This window comes from Rhinopithecus roxellana, chromosome 20 (genome assembly GCF_007565055.1).
Source record: "Rhinopithecus roxellana isolate Shanxi Qingling chromosome 20, ASM756505v1, whole genome shotgun sequence".
Classification (NCBI taxonomy): Eukaryota; Metazoa; Chordata; class Mammalia; order Primates; family Cercopithecidae; genus Rhinopithecus; species Rhinopithecus roxellana.
The window spans coordinates 29,317,246-29,336,646 of record NC_044568.1 but is presented as its reverse complement, the minus strand read 5'-3'; the positions used below and the strand labels follow the sequence as shown (position 1 = coordinate 29,336,646).

At 43.2% G+C, this 19,401-nt stretch overlaps 1 protein-coding gene across 1 annotated transcript in view; it reads left to right on the top strand.

The window, feature by feature from the left end:
• Nucleotides 1-11,977, top strand: part of LONP2 (lon peptidase 2, peroxisomal) — a 108,963-nt gene extending 96,986 nt beyond the window's left edge. The window contains exons 13-15 of the mRNA XM_010354870.1: nt 7,444-7,651; nt 8,037-8,227; nt 11,558-11,977. Of these exons, the coding sequence (XP_010353172.1) occupies nt 7,444-7,651; nt 8,037-8,227; nt 11,558-11,779 (621 nt within the window). The 3' untranslated portion in view covers nt 11,780-11,977. The remainder of the gene's footprint in view (nt 1-7,443; nt 7,652-8,036; nt 8,228-11,557) is intronic.
• The last annotated feature ends 7,424 nt before the right edge of the window (nt 11,978-19,401 follow it).

Sequence of the window (19,401 nt, the reverse complement as noted above, 5' to 3'; positions counted from 1 at the left end):
CCTATCCCCAATCACCAAAAAATCCCCACTGTTTTTCTAATCCAAATTTTGTACATAGTTAATAACATTATACCACCACTTACTATTTTTTTACTTTCATCGAAGATGAATCTACAAAAATATATTAATGTCAAAAAATGTTACTGACCTAGCAAACTGACAGTTGGGAGGTAAGGTAAGAAGGCACACTTTTTTTTTTTTTGAGACGGAGTCTCGCTCTTGTCACCCAGGCTGGAGTGCAGTGGCCGGATCTCAGCTCACTGCAAGCTCCGCCTCCCGGGTTCACGCCATTCTCCTGCCTCAGCCTCCCGGGTAGCTGGGACTACAGGCGCCACCACCTCGCCCGGCTAGTTTTTTGTAGTTTTTAGTAGAGACGGGGTTTCACCGTGTTAGCCAGGATGGTCTCGATCTCCTGACCTCGTGATCTGCCCGTCTCGGCCTCCCAAAGTGCTGGGATTACAGGCTTGAGCCACCGCGCCCAGCCAGAAGGCACACTTTTATTAATTAATAATATCCTTTAGTATTTCCTAAACAGATTGAAAAACAGTGGATTAGTTCATTCTTGCATTCCTATAAAAAAAATACCTGAGACCAGGCACAGTGGCTCATGCCTGTAAATCCCAGCACTTTGGGAGGCCAAGGTGGGCGGATTGCTTGAGTTCAAGACCAACCTGGGCAGCAAAGTGAGACCCAGTCTCTACAAAAAATACAAAATATTACCCGGGAGGCTGAGGTGGGAGGATCACCTGAGCCCAGAAGGTTGAGGCTGCAGTGAGCTGTGATCACACCATTGCACTGCAGCCTGGGTGACAGAATGAAAACTGTCTCAAAAAAAAAAAAAAGAACTACCTGAGACTGGGTAATTTATAAAGAAAAGAGGTTTAATTGGCTCACGGTTCTGAAGGCTCTACAGGAATCAGAGCCTGTAGAGCTCTAGCACCAGGCCAGGTGCGGTGGCTCACGCCTGTAATCCCAGCACTTCAGGAGGCCAAGGCAGGTGGATCACAAGGTCAAGAGTTCGAGACCAGCCTCACCAATACGGTGAAACCTATCTCTACTAAAAATACAAAAATTAGCCAGGCGTGGTGGCGCACACCTGTAGTCTCAGTACTTGGGAGGCCGAGGCAGAACAATCACTTGAACCCATGAGGCGGAGGTTGCAGTGAGCCAAGATCATGCCACTGCACTCCAGCTTGAGGCACAGAGTGAGACTCCATCTCAAAAATAAATAAATAAGTAGCTCCAGCATCAGCTTCTGGGGAGACCTCAGGAAACTTCCAGTTCTTGGCGGAAAGTGAAGGGGGAGCAGGCATATCATGTGGCCAGAGCAGGAGCAAGAGTACAGGAGGAGAGGTGGCCACACACTTTGAAACAACCGCCTCCCATGAGAACTCACTCACTATTGCGAGGACAGTACCAAGGGGATGGGGCTAAACCATTCATGAGAAATTTGCCTACGTGATCCAGTCACCTCCCTCCAGGCCCCACCTCCAACACTGAGGATTATAGTTCAACATGAGATTTGGTGGAGACACAGATCCAAACCATATCAAATGGGTTCCAGGAACTTAGCCTAGATTTCAAATTTAGGAACAGTGTCATAGGTCACCTTTTCAAAATACATAAAGTTTCCTACAGAAACAAGATCAATTAAGTGCATGTTTTAAAAATAAAATAAAAATAAACGTTACTACAAAAAAAAGTAGGGAGGAGCAGGAGTGGGTGCAGGTGTCCCCAGGAAGCCTAGGCATCGCTCATGCTGCATGTGCTATCACGGCAAGACTCAGAAATGCCCCGAATCTGAGGAGGGGCCACGCGAGTAGGTGGGTCTGGGCACCTCCTCAGTCCCTGGCTGTGCCCTTTCACTCTCTCACTGGGAGACAGAATCCTGAGTTTTCTGCCTCAGGGAGCCTGCATGGAAAGAGTAGGTCACTGCAGGAAATCAGGCTGGTTTTAGGAAAAGGAATGGACATTAGGCACCTCCAAAGGGACAAAGGATCAGTATACCTGGCTGGGGACAGGATTCTGTCATTTCATTAATCCTGACTCTCATGTTTTCAAGTGTCCCCCACCTCATATAAAAGCCTCAGTGTTGGCTTCTGACCATGGTGTATGAAAAGCCCTTGTCTAAAGGTTACTTGCTCTGAGAAAATAATGAAGAAGAGGATAGACATGAAGACACTTTAAAGCCTCCTGAATAGAATGCATCCAGAAGCGAATTCCAGGAGATTCTGTCATCATGCTTGCCTTTCAAGCAAACAAACTCAGCTGCTGGAACTCAGAAAGAGTGTAAACACCAACTAAATGCCCCAAAGAATCATGGTAGTAAATTACTTCTCCGTTCTGCTCCATATAAACCTGCTGTGCCACCTGTTGAGGGCAGCACTGATGCTGCACGTTCAGTCTGGTCCCAGGCCCCCGCAGGAATCCGCCGTTGTGCCAAGAAAAGACCTTACTGGAAGGATTGGAGAGCAGCTGGTTCTCAGCAATGCAAGTGTCAGGCCAGCCTGGACCTGCTTAATGCTGCTTAAGAGATGACAGTGGTGGACCCCAGCACCTCTCCGAGGGATGTAGAATCTGCTCTTCCCATTTCTGAATGCTACTGAAAGAAATCTACAACTAGAAAAATCAAATATTCATGAATTCAAGACTTGGGATCTCAGTACTAAGACTTTAAAGAGGTTGCCAGATGGATCGCTTCTGTGGTGACAGCCCTGGCAGGAGCATTCAAAGTGCTCTGTGAGCTACAAAAGAAACCAGTTGATGGTGTGAACACCACTACAGGGTAACCTGAACACCACAGCAATTTGACAGCTTAGGTTCTGTGTCTCACGTGACGCCAGGCTTGTCCTTGGAAAGAAGACCTACAAAATTCTTCATATCTCCATTCCTTGGCATCTGCTGGCAAACTCCTACTCGTATTTTAAGACTCAGCCTCTCCTGTGACACCTGTGTCTTCTCTCCAGACAGGGAGGGAACCTTGCCTCTTCAGGGCTCCCCACACTGGAGTATAACTGCTCCTGTGTCTGATGCCTTTAGTCTCTCAGTGCTGGGAGGTATTCATGCTTATGTCCCCATGGCCTGTAACAGAGCCTGCATCAGGATGCTTGGAAAAGACTGTTGAATGAATGTCAAATATGGGTCCCTCTGATGGGTCTATACATGTTGGTCTAGGCTTGAAAGGGTCACAAAGAGTTGTGCATACTTACGATTTCAATCAAATATCACTATTTTTAAGAGGGAAGAGTAGTGTGAAATTGTCAATGATTAGATACTCCAAATGTTCCTTAAAAACTAATAGCATTGATGTATTAAGAATGCAATCATACATTAGAAGACACATTCTATTTTTAGATTTTTACTTAGATTAAATTCTTCCTTAATCTGCATATTTACCTTATTGATAGAATTATTTCAGAAGAAATTGATCATTTCATGGAACAAGATTTATTAGACACAAAAGGAAACTGAATCGTAACAATTATACAGGTGGGAAATTGAACAACAAAAATGACCCTGAGATACCCACATTCTACTTTGGCATATAGTGGGAAAAACATTCTAGACTTCAAGTCGGGGCCTGTCTTGGCTAATGTAACTGATGACTTCACAAACCTGTCATGGGACTAGAAGCTGAAAGGAAAGTACTGGTGGATAAACACCATATTGAAATTATGTTGAGTCGCTTATTTGCTATAAAACACAAATTGTTTTGTGTAAAGGGGTTAAGATGGCTGGAAAACTGTCTACATTCAAGAGCAAGAAAGCAGCATGTGTCTTATCCTATACCTTCATATTTACTTGTACTTCATCATTTCTGAGGGAGAAATACATGGAAACCAGATGCTTGATTGTTACAGTTTCAGAACACGTCCTTAAAGAATATGACTCCAAGTCTAAGAATTGTAGGTCCTTTGCTTCTTAGATAACTACTGTTAGCCTTGATCATAGAGATTCCAGGTTTGATAGTAACTTCAGTTCTCCCCCCTGTATATGTAGATGTTAAGTTACACAAATTTGGCATTATTCCCATTTTCAGGTTAACATCAGAACACTTGTTATCAAGTCAGGATAGTAATTGTAAGCCTAGATGCCCTAAGTTTGGCTATACGTAGTTATGTATACCACCTACCCTTCCAATTAACAATTTACCAGTTGCTTCTGCCCAAAGTACCAAGACTCCCCAGCAAATGGGGAATACTGGAAACTGGCTTGGCTTCTTGAAGCAATATGGTAATCAGTAAGATCTTGGCCGGGCATGGTGGCTCATGCCTGCAATCCCAGCAATTTAGAAGGCCAAGATGGGAAGATTGCTCAAGCCCAGGAGTTCAAGACCAGCCTGGGCAACATTGTGAAACCCCATCTCTACAAAAAAATACAAAAATTAGCTGGGCATGGTCGTGGGTGCCTGTAGTCCCATCTACCCGGGAGCTGAAGTGGGAAATCACCTGAGCCCGGGAGGCAGTTGCAGTGAGCCAAGATTGCACCACTGCACTCCAGCCTGGGTGACAGAGTGAGACTCTGTCTCAAAACAAAACAACAATGTGGCTGGGCGTGGTCACTAATGCTTGTAATCCCAACACTTTGGGAGGCCGAGGAGGCAGATCACTTGAGGTCAGGAGTTCAAGACTAGCCTGGCCAACATGGTGAAACCCGTCTCTACTAAAAATACAAAAATTAGCCGGGCATGGTGGCACACGCCTGTAATCCCAGCTACTTGGGAGGCTGAGGCAACAGAATTGCTTGAACCGGGAGGCAGAGGTTGCAGTGAGCTGAGATCATGCCTCTGCACTTCCAGCCTGGGCTACAGAGCAAGACTCTGTCTCAAAAAAAAAAAAAAAAAAAAAAAAAAAACCAAGAATCTTACTACTTACTGCTTCTTCGGGGATACGTTTGGTATTATTTTGACAAGTGAATTTTAAGGATTCAAATATAAGAAAGGGATTATTCTTGGTAGAGATAACAAAATTGTACCAAATGACTTTTTGTGTTAAACACGATTCAGTCACCCAACCCCAGAAAGGAGCCTGAATGAAGTCTAATTGGGGTGACAAATTCCCACCCAAATTAGATGTATGTCGTTCAGGTATAGAGAATTGATTTTATATTAGAAAAAACAAACCTTGTGAACAGTTTTATAAATAACTGTTTCATGATTTTCCTTAGGTAGTACTGATCTCTTACATATACATCTTTGGGTCTTTCTCCTCAAGTTAGTATACAACAGGGCAAGTGGCAAAGCTCGAGGAAAGCGTGACCTGAGGTGCATGCTGTCAGCTCGATGATGGAGTTTGGCCTGTCAAATCTCTAACCTGTCAAATGAAGTTAATTAGGATTAATTTTTTTTTTTTTTTTTTTTTGAGATGGAGTCTCGCTCTCACCCAGGCTGGAGTGCAGTGGCCGGATCTCAGCTCACTGCAACCTCCGCCTCCCAGGTTCACGACATTCTCCTGCCTCAGCCTCCCGAGTAGCTGGGACTATAGGCGCCCACCACGTCGCCCGGCTAGTTTTTTGTATTTTTTAGTAGAGACGGGGTTTCACCGTGTTAACCAGGATGGTCTCGATCTCCTGACCTCGTGATCCGCCCATCTCGGCCTCCCAAAGTGCTGGGATTACAGGCGTGAGCCACCGCGCCCGGCCTTAATTTTTTTTTAATGTATGTTTACTACTGAAAATAAGTGCTCAGCCAGGCGCGGTGGCTCACGCCTGTAATCCCAGCACTTTGGGAGGCCGAGGCTGGCAGATCTCCTGAAGTCAGGAGTTTGAGACCAGCCTGGCCAACATGGCAAAACACCATCTCTACTAAAAATACAAAAATTAGCTGGGTGTGGTGGCACATGCCTGTAATCCCAGCTACTCGGAGCCTGAGGCAGGAGAATCGCTTGAACCCAGGAGGTGGAGGTTTCGTTGAGCCGAGATTGCACCATTGCACTCCAGCCCGGATGACAGACACTCATGTCTCAAAAAAAAAAGGAAAAGAAGTGCCCAGTAGCTTCAATGGATGCCACACAATTCTGGAGTAATTTTTACAATCAGGATTTTCATTGTCCAAGCCCCTTAGAAAAAGAAGCAACCCAGCCCGGTACCCAGAAAGTCAGGCTGTATACTGCTGTTCCTTAGTGAGGTCAGCTCTCAGTAGAAACATCTCCTGTTTGGATTAGTGCTTAGTTGACCTATTGTGTTCAGTTCCTCTAACATGAGTAACTTCTATTGGGTAGGAAATTTTAAAGCTCAAAGGGTGCATTGAGAATTAACATTACTGATTTTCCAATGTTACTTTTTAGTGTTTTCATAACTTAGATGTGTTAACCTATGGTCCATCACCTATGCTCCTAATCTCAGGTGACAACATGTTCAATTTAAGATGGCAGGCCAGGCAGTACAGTACAGTGGACCTCTCATCCCATGGGAAAGAACCCAGGATGTTTATTATGTAGTATTGTATAGTCTCTGCAGCAGTAACAGAGAAAGTTAAAGGTAAGCGGTGGAGAAGTAAAATCTAGAGTTTCTAATATAATCCTTCTCACTTTTCTTTAAAAAAAAATAATAATAATAATAAGACATAGGGTCTCACCATGTTGCCCAGGCTAGTCTCTATCGAACTCCTGGGACCAAGCGGTCCTCTTGCCTCAGCCTCCCAAAGTACTGGGATTATAGGCATGAGCCACTGTGCCTGGCCAAGCTCACTCTTCTTAAAGGTCTGCTAATAAGAGGGTTTCCACTTTTTGAAACAAATTCATGATTACCTAAATTGAAGCTAGGTTATGAAGTATATATAAATATGCAGCCCAGTAGGCTGGGTGCGGTGGCTCACACCTGTAATCTCAGCACTTCGGGAGGTTGAGGCAGGCAGATCACTTGAGGTCAGGAGTTTCAGACCAGCCTGGCCAACACGGTGAAACCACATCTCTACAAAAAATACAAAAATTAGCTGGGTGTGGTGGCCTGTATGCACCCATAGTACCAGCTACTTAGGAGGCAGAGGCAGGAGAATCACTTGAAGCCAGGAGGCAGAGGTTTCAGTGAGCTGAAATTGTGTCACTGCACTTCAGCCTGGGCAGTGGAGTGAGACTGTCTCAAAATATATATACATATTTGCAGCCCAATAAAGACACTTAGACAAAACTATTGGGTTTATTCCTTGAAAACTAGGGCTTGTGTAACTAGATCTGGCTCATAAAAAGCAAAGTTATTTACATATGTTTTAAGGTAAAATTGCTTCTGATAAATGTCAAAGAGGAAGTTTAGGTCTTTCTCCTGGCAGAAAGCCAGAGAGTAAGTGCTGAATGTGACTCAGAATGATGTTAGGTAACAAGGACTTTGAGGTAAGTGGCTGAAGTCCTCTGTGGAATCAGCCAACTCTGGCAGGATTGTGTGGTATCAGTCACCTGCAAACACTTCGGCATTTGCCAACCCAACTCTGATCATTCTTCTTCTTTCAAGGTATCTCAGCGTTTGAGTCAGCCAGGAGTAGCAATAGGTTTGGCTTGGACTCCCTTAGGTGGAGAAATCATGTTCGTGGAGGCGAGTCGAATGGATGGCGAGGGCCAGTTAACTCTGACCGGCCAGCTCGGGGACGTGATGAAGGAGTCCGCCCACCTCGCTATCAGCTGGCTGCGCAGCAACGCAAAGAAGTACCAGCTGACTAACGGTAGGAGCCTGCACCCGGCCAGGCAGGCATGACCCAGGAGGCGACACGATTCCATGGCGGAGACTGGCGTGAGCTCGAGACTGCTAGTTACGCATCTAGCGAAGTACACACCGTTGCTTTTGAACCCCTGTGGAAATTCTAGTTCCCATTTCAGGACTATTTGACTAGTGCCTGAACTAGAAACTAATTCAAAAGGTTTATTTTGTTTTAATCCGACTTAGAGTGGAACTATTCTTCTAGACCCTCACTCAAATTGTACTCTCCACTAATATTTTGAAGAATTCATTTACCCTAAATATTCATTTTTGTTTGTGACTTTTTTTTTAGGAGAAAAAGAAAACAGGTTTAATTTTTCTACATTAAAGTCCTTTTTTCCTTTTTAAAGCTTTTGGAAGTTTTGATCTTCTTGACAACACAGACATCCATCTGCACTTCCCAGCTGGAGCTGTCACAAAAGATGGACCATCTGCTGGAGTTACCATAGTAACCTGTCTCGCCTCACTTTTTAGTGGGCGGCTGGTACGTTCAGATGTAGCCATGACTGGAGAAATTACACTGAGAGGTCTTGTTCTTCCAGTAAGTATGAAAAAACCAATTTATATGGTTTTTTTAATTTAATGTTTTAAAATTAATACTATTTTTAAATAGGGGTTTTGCCTTCTATGAAAACCTTGGTTTTAAGTATATATTAAATTTTTATACCTGTAACTAATTCATATTTTAAAATTTTGATCAAATAAAAACTGACAGTTTTTCACATTTTCCCTTCTTTTTTTTTTTTTTTTTTTTGAAATAGGTTTCACTCTGTTGCCCAGGCTGGAGTGCAGTGGTGTGACTGTAGCTCACTATAGCCTCCAACTCCTGGGCTCAAGCGATCCTCCTGTCTGTCTCCCAAATAGTTGGGACTATAGGAGCACGCCACCATGCTCAGCTAATTTATTTTATTTTGTATAGAGACAGGGTCTCTCTGTGTTGTCCAGGCTTGTCTCAAACTCCAGGCCTCATGCAGTTCTCTCATCTCCACCTCCCAAAGTGCTGGGATTACAGGCGTGAGCCCCCGCATTCAGCCCATGTTTTCCATTCTAAGAAGATTTGCTAAGGGAAAAAATATTAGTGTGGTCATCAGAAATACCGGCAGTTCACATGAAAATTTGAGGCCTTGTTCTACTTGACAAATGGTTAAAGATATAGCACGTGTGCAAAATAGGATAGTAGCTGTTTTTAAGCTTTAAGCCCATTTCTTAAATTTGAAGTTTCTTGAGACCTCCTCTCCCCCTGCAGAAAACTTTGCTAGTATAGAATGGAAACTCTAATAAAGATTAACCATATCTAATGACTACATTTTGAAAAGGTTCTCTACATGTGGGGTCTTGAGGCTCCAGATCCTAAACTGCTTATAAAAATATTGTGATAAAATGTACAGAACTTGAGTATTTAGATTTTAAGTTATTAGTTGCCAGTATTAGTCTACAACAGAATAGACAACAATTTAGTCTGCAACAAGATAAAAAGGAAATAGTCTTTGTTTTCCTATTGAGATGGAGTCTGGCTCTGTTGCCCAGGCTGGAATACAGTGGCACAATCTTGGCTCACTGCAACCCCTGCCTCCCAAGTGGAAGTGATTCTTCTGCCTCAGTCTCTCAACTAGCTGGGATTACAAGCGTGCGCCACCACGCCCGGATACTTTTTTCTATTTTTAGAACCTCTGTAGAACAAATGGGTTTTCTACTTGGTCCCCTCTCAGAGCAAATTGTAGCCCAAGTAAAGGCTTCCACAGCCTCAGGAGAGGAGAGCCACAGCGGCCTGGAGTACACCTTCAGCTCCAGACTATTACAAGAGGCAGGACGGAAAGCAGCAGCACTTGAAGGAAAGGCCTGCGAAGGCTGGAGAAAACCTCTTTGGAGAACAGAGGACAAGACGGGGCTTTGAGATTTAAAAGTGGTCAGAGAATTATTCAGGAAAAAACTACAGTGAAAAACAATTCGTTCTAACAATTGTTAGAACTCCAACATCTAAAAGGAGTTCTAACAGGAAGATGAAATGGAACAAATTATCCAAGAAATAATCGAACATTTCCTAAAAGTTAGGCATCTTCAGATCGAAGGACCATTACTAACCAGGAAAAACATTTCATCCTCTTGACTTTTCAGATCACTGAGGGTAAAGTGGCCTCAGCACTGACACTGGATGTGCAGTACCTTCAAAACTATGGGCCGGGCGCAGCGACTGATGTGTGTAATCCCAGCAGTTTGGGAGGCTAAGCAGGAGGATAGCTTAAGTCCAGGAGTTCAAGACCAGCCTGGGAAATATAGTGAGACTTCATCTCTACAAAAAATTGTTTTAAAAATAGTAATGAGGCTGGATGTGGTGGCTCACGCCTGTAACTCCAACACTTTGGGAGGCCAGGGTGGGTGGATCACTTGAGGTCAGGAGTTTGAGACCAGTCTGGCCAACATGGTGAAACCCTGTCTCTACTAAAAATACAAAAAATTATCCAGATGTGGTGGCGCATGCCTGTAATCCCAGCTACTCGGGAGGCTGAGGCAGGAGAATCGCTTGAACCTGGGAGGCGGAAGTTGCAGTGAGCCAAGATCGTGCCACTGCACTCTAGCTTGGGTGACAGAGTGAGACTGTCTCAAAAAAAAAAAAAAAAAAAAAATAGTAACGAAAGCTGTGAGGGAAAATGTTTTAAATCTAGTCTTGTATACATGGCCTTACTATCAATCAAGTGTGAAAGTAAAATATTTTCAAATATGCAAGGCGTCAGTTCATCTTACACTCTTTTGAAGAGGGTATTTTGAAGGAGTACTTCAGCAGCATGAAGAAAACCTTGAAAGAAGATGCCAGCGGGGCAGGAAGGCCTGTAGCAACCAGTCTTAATTGGAACACATGCTCAGAGGGCTCCCAGAGGGCTGTCTCCAGGGCTTGCATGTGCTGGGTGCTGTGACTGAGAGCAGTATTTGTGAGCAATTGCTGCGCAACACATTACCCCAAAGCAAGAATACTTCATACTCTCCATGTTTCTGTGGGCTAGGAATTAAGGAGAGGCTGAGCTGGGTTCCTGTGGCCCAGGGTCTCTGGGCGTACAGTTTAGGTTCCAGCCAGGCCACAGTCACATGAGGGCTGACAGGCTGGAGAAGTTGCTTCCATGGTGGTTGACTCATGTAACTGGCAAATTGGTGGCAGGAGGCCCCAGTTCCTCACCTGATGGGCCTGCCCATAGGCTGCTTGAGTGACCTCAGACATGATGACTGGCCACCTCCAGCGCAGGTGATCAAGAGAGATCCAGGCAGCAGCTCTCATTTTGTGTGACTCAGCCGTGGAGATCATACAGCATCACTCCCACCACACTCTGTTTCTTACCAAGTCACAAAGCCTGGCCCACATTCAAGCCGGGGGACCATTGTAGACGTGTTTGAAAGCCACCATAGGAGCCTAGTTTGGGGATATGTTTTCTTCATTAACCAGCACGAAAGTCCTGGCTTTAAACCTGTAGAGAGGGAAGTAACCCCAGCCTGCAGGAGCGGCGTTCATGCATAGTCAGAATCACGTGCTGCTTTTTCAGATCAACCTAAAGACAAGACAGTTGTGATGACACCTGGAATGCCAATGTTTACTTTGACAGTATTTATTAAAAGAATCATTGACAGAAGGGGAACTCATACCTATGAACAATTTAAAATCCACCCCCCCATCAGAGTCTTTAATACAACACCAATTGAAACATTTTAAAAAGGTCACTACTTACCAACCTTTTCCTGGCTTTCCTAGCTCATACTGTAACAAAACGGAAGATGATTTGGATGTTTTAAAATAGTAGTAAATTCAGTGAAAGCCAGCTGGGTCAGGATTTCTTTCAGCTTCAGGGTGATCATTAACCCTAAAAACGTTTTTCTCTCCTTACAGGTGGGTGGAATTAAAGACAAAGTGCTGGCGGCACACAGAGCGGGACTGAAGCAAGTCATTATTCCTCGGAGAAATGAAAAAGACCTTGAGGGAATCCCAGGCAATGTACGACAGGATTTAAGTTTTGTCACAGCAAGCTGCCTGGATGAGGTTCTTAATGCAGCTTTTGATGGTGGCTTTACTGTCAAGACCAGACCTGGTCTGTTAAATAGCAAACTGTAGGCCCAAATCTCAACTTTTTAGAATTTTAAGTTATGAAGTGCTCAAAGGTACTGACACGATTGATTTTATTCACACCATTAGGAGTATGCAAGATGTCCCTGTTTCGTAGCCATAATCACAACAGTAATAAACCAAGTAGTGGCTAGTGTTTAGTATAGAAACATAAGATGTTGATTTAGTAAACTGATAAAAATCGAATTCTTGTCTTGTTTTTAGTGGGATCCTTACTGTCCCTGGAAAGATACAGCATAGTGGTTCTCAGCACAGTCTCCAGAACAGAAGCATCTGTAGTACCTGATAACTTGTTAGAAATGTACGTTCTCAGGCTCCACAGCAGGCCGCCTGAATCAAATCCTGGGAGGTGGGGGCAGAAATCTGTTTTAAGAAGCCTTTCAGGTAATTCTGCTGCACAGTCAAGGAACCACTGGTATAGATCATTACTTAATGGATTTACCTGTAGAGTTTATTGGATCCTGAAACCAATCACTTAGAACTGGGCAAAGATGAAAGTATAGCCAACTATTCTTGACTATACATATATTCAAGTGGACTGGGTGTGATGGCTCACACCTGTAATTCCAGCACTGTGGGAGGTCAAGGCAGGCAGATCACTGAGCCCAAGAGTTCAAGACCATCCTGGCCAATGGCGAAACTCTGTCTCTACAAAAAATAAATTATACAGGCGTGGTGGCATGTGCCTGTAATCCCAGCTACTCAGGAAGCCGAAGCACGAGAATTGCCTGAACCCAGGAGGTGGAGATTGCACTGAGCTGGGATCACGCCATTGCACTTCAGCCTGGCTGACAGAGCAAGACTCTGTCTCTAAAAAAGAAAAGACTCAAGTGGACCCTACGAAGAAGCTTACACATCCCAACAGAAGCCCCTTCTTATGCTGAGGGAAGCAGCCCTCAGAACATGATAGCTTGTATCCAGCAGAGTGGCACATGCTGGCACACCTCACAGAAGCACCTTGGCCCTGGATGCCTGCAACCTCAGAAGAATGCAGCTCCCGGAGGGAGGCAGCCATCCATCTGGGATGGTCCTAAGTATGGAATCGTAACTCCTGATTCCGTCTCCTATTTCTTGCTTGCCTACGCCAGTTCCCAAATCTGATAGATGTCCATGCCCATGTGCTCCTGCTGGGACTCAATCCAGGCTGTGTATGACTGTGAAGTCAGGATCATCTGCTTACTGGCTGTGTGAACTTTTTGTATCTTGGTTTTCCTCATCCATGAAATCCAAGTAATGCTACCTAATTGTTACTGTGAAGATTAAGTTCAAATGCAATGTGAAATAATATTAAGCAATTTCTAGTTATTATTCTAGCCAGTAATGGACTTCAGAATCTTATATTACACAATATAAGAATATATATGTAAAGACATTTTGGAATTTCCTGGATGAGAAGGAAGTCTGGGCTGGGCATGGTGGCCCACGCCTGTAACCCCAGCACTTTGGGAAGTCGAGGCGAGTGGATCACTTAAGCTCAGGAGTTCAAGACCAGCCTGGGCAACATGGCAAAACCCCATTTCTACAAAAAATACAAAAATTAGCTGGGCATGTTGGCACCCGCCTGTAGTCTAGCTACTTGAGGCTGAGGTGGGAGGATCAGGGAGGTCAAGGCTGCAGTGAGCCAAGATCACGCCACTGTACTCCAACAGCCTGGGCGACAGAATGAGACCCTGTCTCAAAAAAAAAAAAAAAAAGATTTGGCCAAAATACTGTGATAAAATAGCAGACCTGCTGATAAAAGTTTATCTGAATGCATTCTGAGGGGAAAAGTCCAGACCTAGGACTAGTTATGGCAGTTGAAGAGAAAGAACATCGGGACGTTTGAAAATATGCCATTGACTCTTATCAACTACTGTAATTTTATCATTTCCAATGTCATCTAAAAGGGGACTAGAACAAACTGAATTCACTTTCAGCAACCAGAGGGAGCTAATCCACACTAACATCGCTCTGCCCTGTTCCACCCAGCAGGGACAACAAAGGACGTTTTTAGTATCACTTGGGGTTCTCAGTATTCTTCCTTTAGTCCTGACACAGGCAGCATTGCACTTGTCTGTAGCAGCAGGAGGGCACTTGCTTTAAGCATGTCTTTCGAAAGGCGCCCATTGAGAGAATAATGCATTTTCCCCTTGCTGTATATGACATGGAACATGCTAGCTTTTTTTTTTTTTCTTCCGGGGTGGGAGGTTAGTTGTTTGAAGTCTAAGCTCTTCCTTTTTCACCTGTTTTAATTGGGGGGGGGGGGGAGCCAAAATATAAAATCTACTGTTTTAACCATTTTAAAGCATATAATTCAGGGGTATCAGTTACTGGATGTGTCCACTGTCTACATTTTTTTTTTTTTTTAAACAGTCTCATTCTGTCACCCAGGCTGGAGTGCAGTGGCATGATCTTGGCTCGCCACACCTCTGCCTCTCCAGTTCAAGCGATGCTCGTGCCTTACCCTCCCAAGTAGCTGGGACTATAGGTGTGTGCCACCACGCCCGGCTAATTTTTGTATTTTTTAGTAGAGACAGGGTTTCACCATGTTGGCCAGGCTGGTCTCAAACTCCCGACCTCAAGTGATCCGCCTACCTCGGCCTCCCAAAGTGCTGGGATTACAGGCGTGAGCCACCGCACCTGGCTTATATGCATTTTTTTATCACCACAAACTGAAACTCTGTACCTCCTGAAAAAGAGTTCCAAATTCCACCCTCACCCCAGACCGTGGTAACCACTACTTCACTTTCTCTCTGAATTTGCCTTCATATGAATGGGATCAAACAAGAGTTGCCCTTTTATGACTGGCATTCTTACTTAGCAAGCCATCAGCTGCTCGAATAGTCACTGGGGCAACTACTTTTCGCCCAGTGTCCTCCAGAAAAGAAAGATCTGGAGGGTCAGGCCACTGTTTTTCTTCAAAATAATGAGGAGGGGGCAGATGGGTAGGGATGAACCTCTTCCTCCTTTGCCACTTTAGCTCAAAGGAACTCCCATCTTTTTATTATTTGCAAGTTAGCTTTCTGTTTCACAGCTCTGCCTTGTAGAACCATGACCTATCAAGGTGTTTTGTCAAAAAATAATACTTTCCCTGGGAAAAAGCCATGTGGTAGCAAATACCAAAACTTTTTATGGCCAAATAATACGCCATTATATCCATAGACCGCATTTGGTTTACCACTCATCTGCTGATTGTTTCCTCCTCTTGGCTGTTATGAATAATGCTATGAACATAGGTGTACACATCTCTCTTGAAGTCCCTTAGGTCCTTTAGAGATACATATCCAGGAGCGGAATTGCTAGATCACATATGCTAAAGTCTGAATGTGTCTCCACCAAATTCATATTGAAGCAACCACCAATGTGTTACTAAGAGGTGAGGCTTTAGGGGCTGATTATGTCATGAGAGCTCCACCCTCATTAATGGATTTAGTGCCTTTATAAAGGGGCTCAAGAGAACCAATTACCTCCTTTTTGCCCTTCGATTCCCTTCCACCATACGATGACACAGCAACAGGCCCCATCCTAGAAGCTGAGACTGGGTCCTCAACAGATACCAGTCTGCCAGCATGTTGACTGTGGACTTCTCAGTCTTCAGAACTATGAGAAATAAATTTGTTCTTTTAAATTACCCAGTCTCAGGTATTCTGTTATGGTTAACACAGATGACTAAGACAACAGGGTAATTGTTTAACTTTTTGAGAACTGCCAAACTTTTCCACTGCAGCTGCACCATTTGACATTCCCGCCAGCAATGCACAAATGTTCGTTTCTCCACATCCTTGCCAACACTAATTTTCTGGGTTTTTTATAATAGCCCTCCAAATGGCTGTGACGTATTTTGATTCTATGTCCCTAATGACTAGTGATGTTGATCATCTTTTTCTAGCATTCATTTTTAAGATGTTACCCAAAGACCCCTTGTATCACAATAATTATGCTGGATTTTTTATTGAAAATTATTAACTCTAGGAATTTTAGTTCACTAGACCTAGGGATATGTGTATTTTACCAGTATTCCACGTTTTATGCATGGGTTTTTAAAACTTTTCAAGTATTAAAACTAAAGCTTTAGGTGCTTTATCAAGAAATTCTACACTGTCCACTGGAGGCATCCATGTTTTTACTTGGCTCTGCCCCTTTAGTGGTCCCTCTGACCCTTACCTCAAACCATGCGTCAAGGGTAGATCCCTACTTGCTTGGTGATTACAAATGCAAATACAGTGAAGAATGTCATCTTTGTGATTGTTCCTAAAATAGTTCACATCAGTTGAGAAATCCGTGACCGCAGTTAAAGTAATGTGATAGTGAAGTCTACCACCGTGAGCTTCCAGTACTAGGTGATTTGTCTGCATTTACAGTGACCAAAATCAACTATGTGGTCAGGTAATTCACTGCTGAGGGCTTTGCATTTTCCTTTATGAACTACTGAAATGAGGTCAACTTGACTATTACTAAGGGACATTTTGCTACAAAGAATGTTAGTTTTGCCAATTCCCTTTCCAAATCTAGAATTTACTTTAACCAGGATTTTAGATGTTAAACATCAAGTAGTTTTGGTTGTTTCAAAGAAGTAACATGTTTAAGCTCACATTATTTGAAGTACTTCAGTTCCTATCCCCATGAATATTGTATCCAGCAGCTTAAAACAGACTAGTTAGTCATTATCCAATTTGATGATTTATAGTGCAACATTAATGCTCATTTTTTGTTTTACTAACATTTGGTGGATCCCACAATGAAAACTGCACTAAAAAAAAAAACAAAAACCTGAAAGAGGAAGGAAATATCAAGAGTCTGAATAGACAACAGGCAAATCTGGTGAGTGGTCACCGAGATGTTTTAAATGTTACCAACAAAAGGACTTCTAAAACAATTTTAGGAAAAGCTTTATTTGCCATAAAAATTCATTTCTTTGGAACATACTAACTATAGTTTGTACTTAATGAACTAAAGAATAGTTATTCAATGTGTTTTAACATTTTGGGATCTAATAAAATCTTTTGTATTAAGTAATAAGTTCAACTGTAACACTGTCAGCACATTTCTAGGCAATACGAACTCTTGAGGCTAAATTCTCATCCTGACATGACAGTGCAAGCCTGTCAAAATGTGACCCCAAAACTAGGTGTCCTTTCACTCCATTATATCTGTAAACCTGTTATGCTTTTCATAATTTAGAAAGGCCTAAGAAAAGTACATCTATGATAATAAAGTATATTTTCTTTGTCAAATTTCTAGAGCTATGTAAGGATAGCGAAAATATTTGGTTCAGCAAGACATTGGGGCATCGTGCCAGGCATAACAAGCACTTTATAGCACATCTAGCCTTCCTCATTCCCTTACACAGTGGACACCATACCCATTTACGGAGGAGGGACCAGGCAGAGATGGTATTTAAATAAAAACCGGTAGATATAGGGTCAGAAGTCAACCCAGGCATTTAGAATCTACAGCCCACACAGTTTGCCACCAAATCTTAGTAGATGCTTGATAAGGAATTTTGTTTGGATGGTGCCATTTTTAGATAAATGTACATTTCTTTTGGTAAATTCAGGTTAGGATCATAAGCAGTAAAGTACCAAATAATCCTTTGTGTTTTGAACATGCACACTGGATGAGTGGGGAGGGGAATGACCAAGCTTCAAAATCCGAGTCTCTGTAACACCAAATGACCACAGTCCTGCATGGTAGTTCATACGCACTATTCACCCTGTCGAATTCCGACATTACTTTTATGTCCATTCTAATGCAGCAGTCACAGACTGACCCCCCCCCCCCCCAGGTATGCTGAATTTGATCCACTGTTTTCTTAATTTGGATTACTTACCAATTCTTCCAATCAGGAGTGTGAATGAAATAGAATTCTACCATTAGGAGAATCACTGCAGATGTTCCTGAATATGAAGAGCTTTTGGGGGTTGGAGGCGGCACACTATTATTTTCGTGAGCTAAGCTACCTACAGCCACTTATGTAAGTTTGAAGTTTGCAGAAATGTGGGTCTTAAAATCATACATATTATAATAAAAAATTGCTCACAAAGGAAAAACTATTCCCCAACAATTAACATACCAAACTGGCCCATGATTAAATAGGACAATTTCAAGTTTAAGGGTGTAAAAGCAACAGAACAAAGTTAATGAGTATCTCCCATACCTACCCCATATACAGCCTCCTGAGAGAAGACATCAAAAGAAAGAAATGGAAGAAGTCTTCATTATAACAAGCAATTTCAGGGCAAGAGTTATGCCTCATAAATCAAATGTGTAATGGACCACGAAATATGGCTATAGATCTTACCTCTATAGACTAAGAATATGAAGACCTAAATGCAAATTGTTAATACTAAAATGTCAAGCTTATTAACTGTCAAACACAAAATGTACTACCTTAATTTGCTTAAATTAGCAAACCATGAGGTGAAAATGAAAATGGAAAACTTCACACTGCTACTGGTGTCCTCTGGAACCTCTCCAGAAAGCAATGATGAAGTATGTAAAAAATAATCCCAAGACTATACACAGAAAACATACAGATATGTTCATGGTTTATTTATAAATAACCAAAAATAAATTACCAAGTAAATATCCAACAAGAACCTAAAATTACAGTGAATCCTCATAAACAAAAATTGTTCTTCCAAGATTATTAAAGTAGTGAAACACTCAGATGAGCATGTTGTGTGATGAAAGCGCTACACAATAATACATAAAAGGGCTCCCAGTATCTTTGAAAATAAACATATGGCTGGAGTCAGGGGTTCATGCCTGTAATTCCAGCACTTCAAGAGGCCAAGGCAGGAGAATCACTTGAGCCCAAGGGGTTTGAGACCAGCCTGGGCAACACAGCGAGACCTCATCTCTACAAAAAAATTTAATTCGGCCGGGCGCGGTGGCTCAAGCCTGTAATCCCAGCACTTTGGGAGGCCGAGACGGGCGGATCACAAGGTCAGGAGATCGAGACCATCCTGGCTAATACGGTGAAACCCCGTCTCTACTAAAGAATACAAAAAACTAGCCGGGCGACGAGGCGGGCACCTGTAGTCCCAGCTACCTGGGAGGCGGAGGCAGGAGAATGGCGTGAACCTGGGAGGCGGAGCTTGCAGTGAGCTGAGATCCGGCCACCGCACTCCAGCCTGGGCGACAGAGCCAGACCTCGTCTCAAAAAAAAAAAATTTAATTAGCCAAGCATGATGCTATACACCTGTACTCTCAGCTCTCAGGACGCTGAGGTGGGAAGATCACTTGAGCCCAGGAGTTTGAGGCTGCAGTGAGCTGATTGCACCATTATACTCCAGCCTGGGTGACAGGGGATGAGCACATGGACATACACATAAACAACTGGAAAAACAACCTCTGAGTGGATAGCAAGACTATAGATCTCAATTGTATGTGCAGTTTTATAATTTCCAAAGTCTACATGATGGACACATATTTTATAATCAACACTTCAAAATACTAAAACTACAAAATGATATACCTCCACAAATATACCCAGTATGTTCTGTTTTGTTTTTTGAGCCAAGAGTCTCAGTCCGTCACCCAGGTTAGAGTGTAGTGATATGATCTTGGCTCACTGCAGCCTTCCTGGATTCAAGGGGTTCTTCTGCCTCAGTCTCCCTAATAGGGTG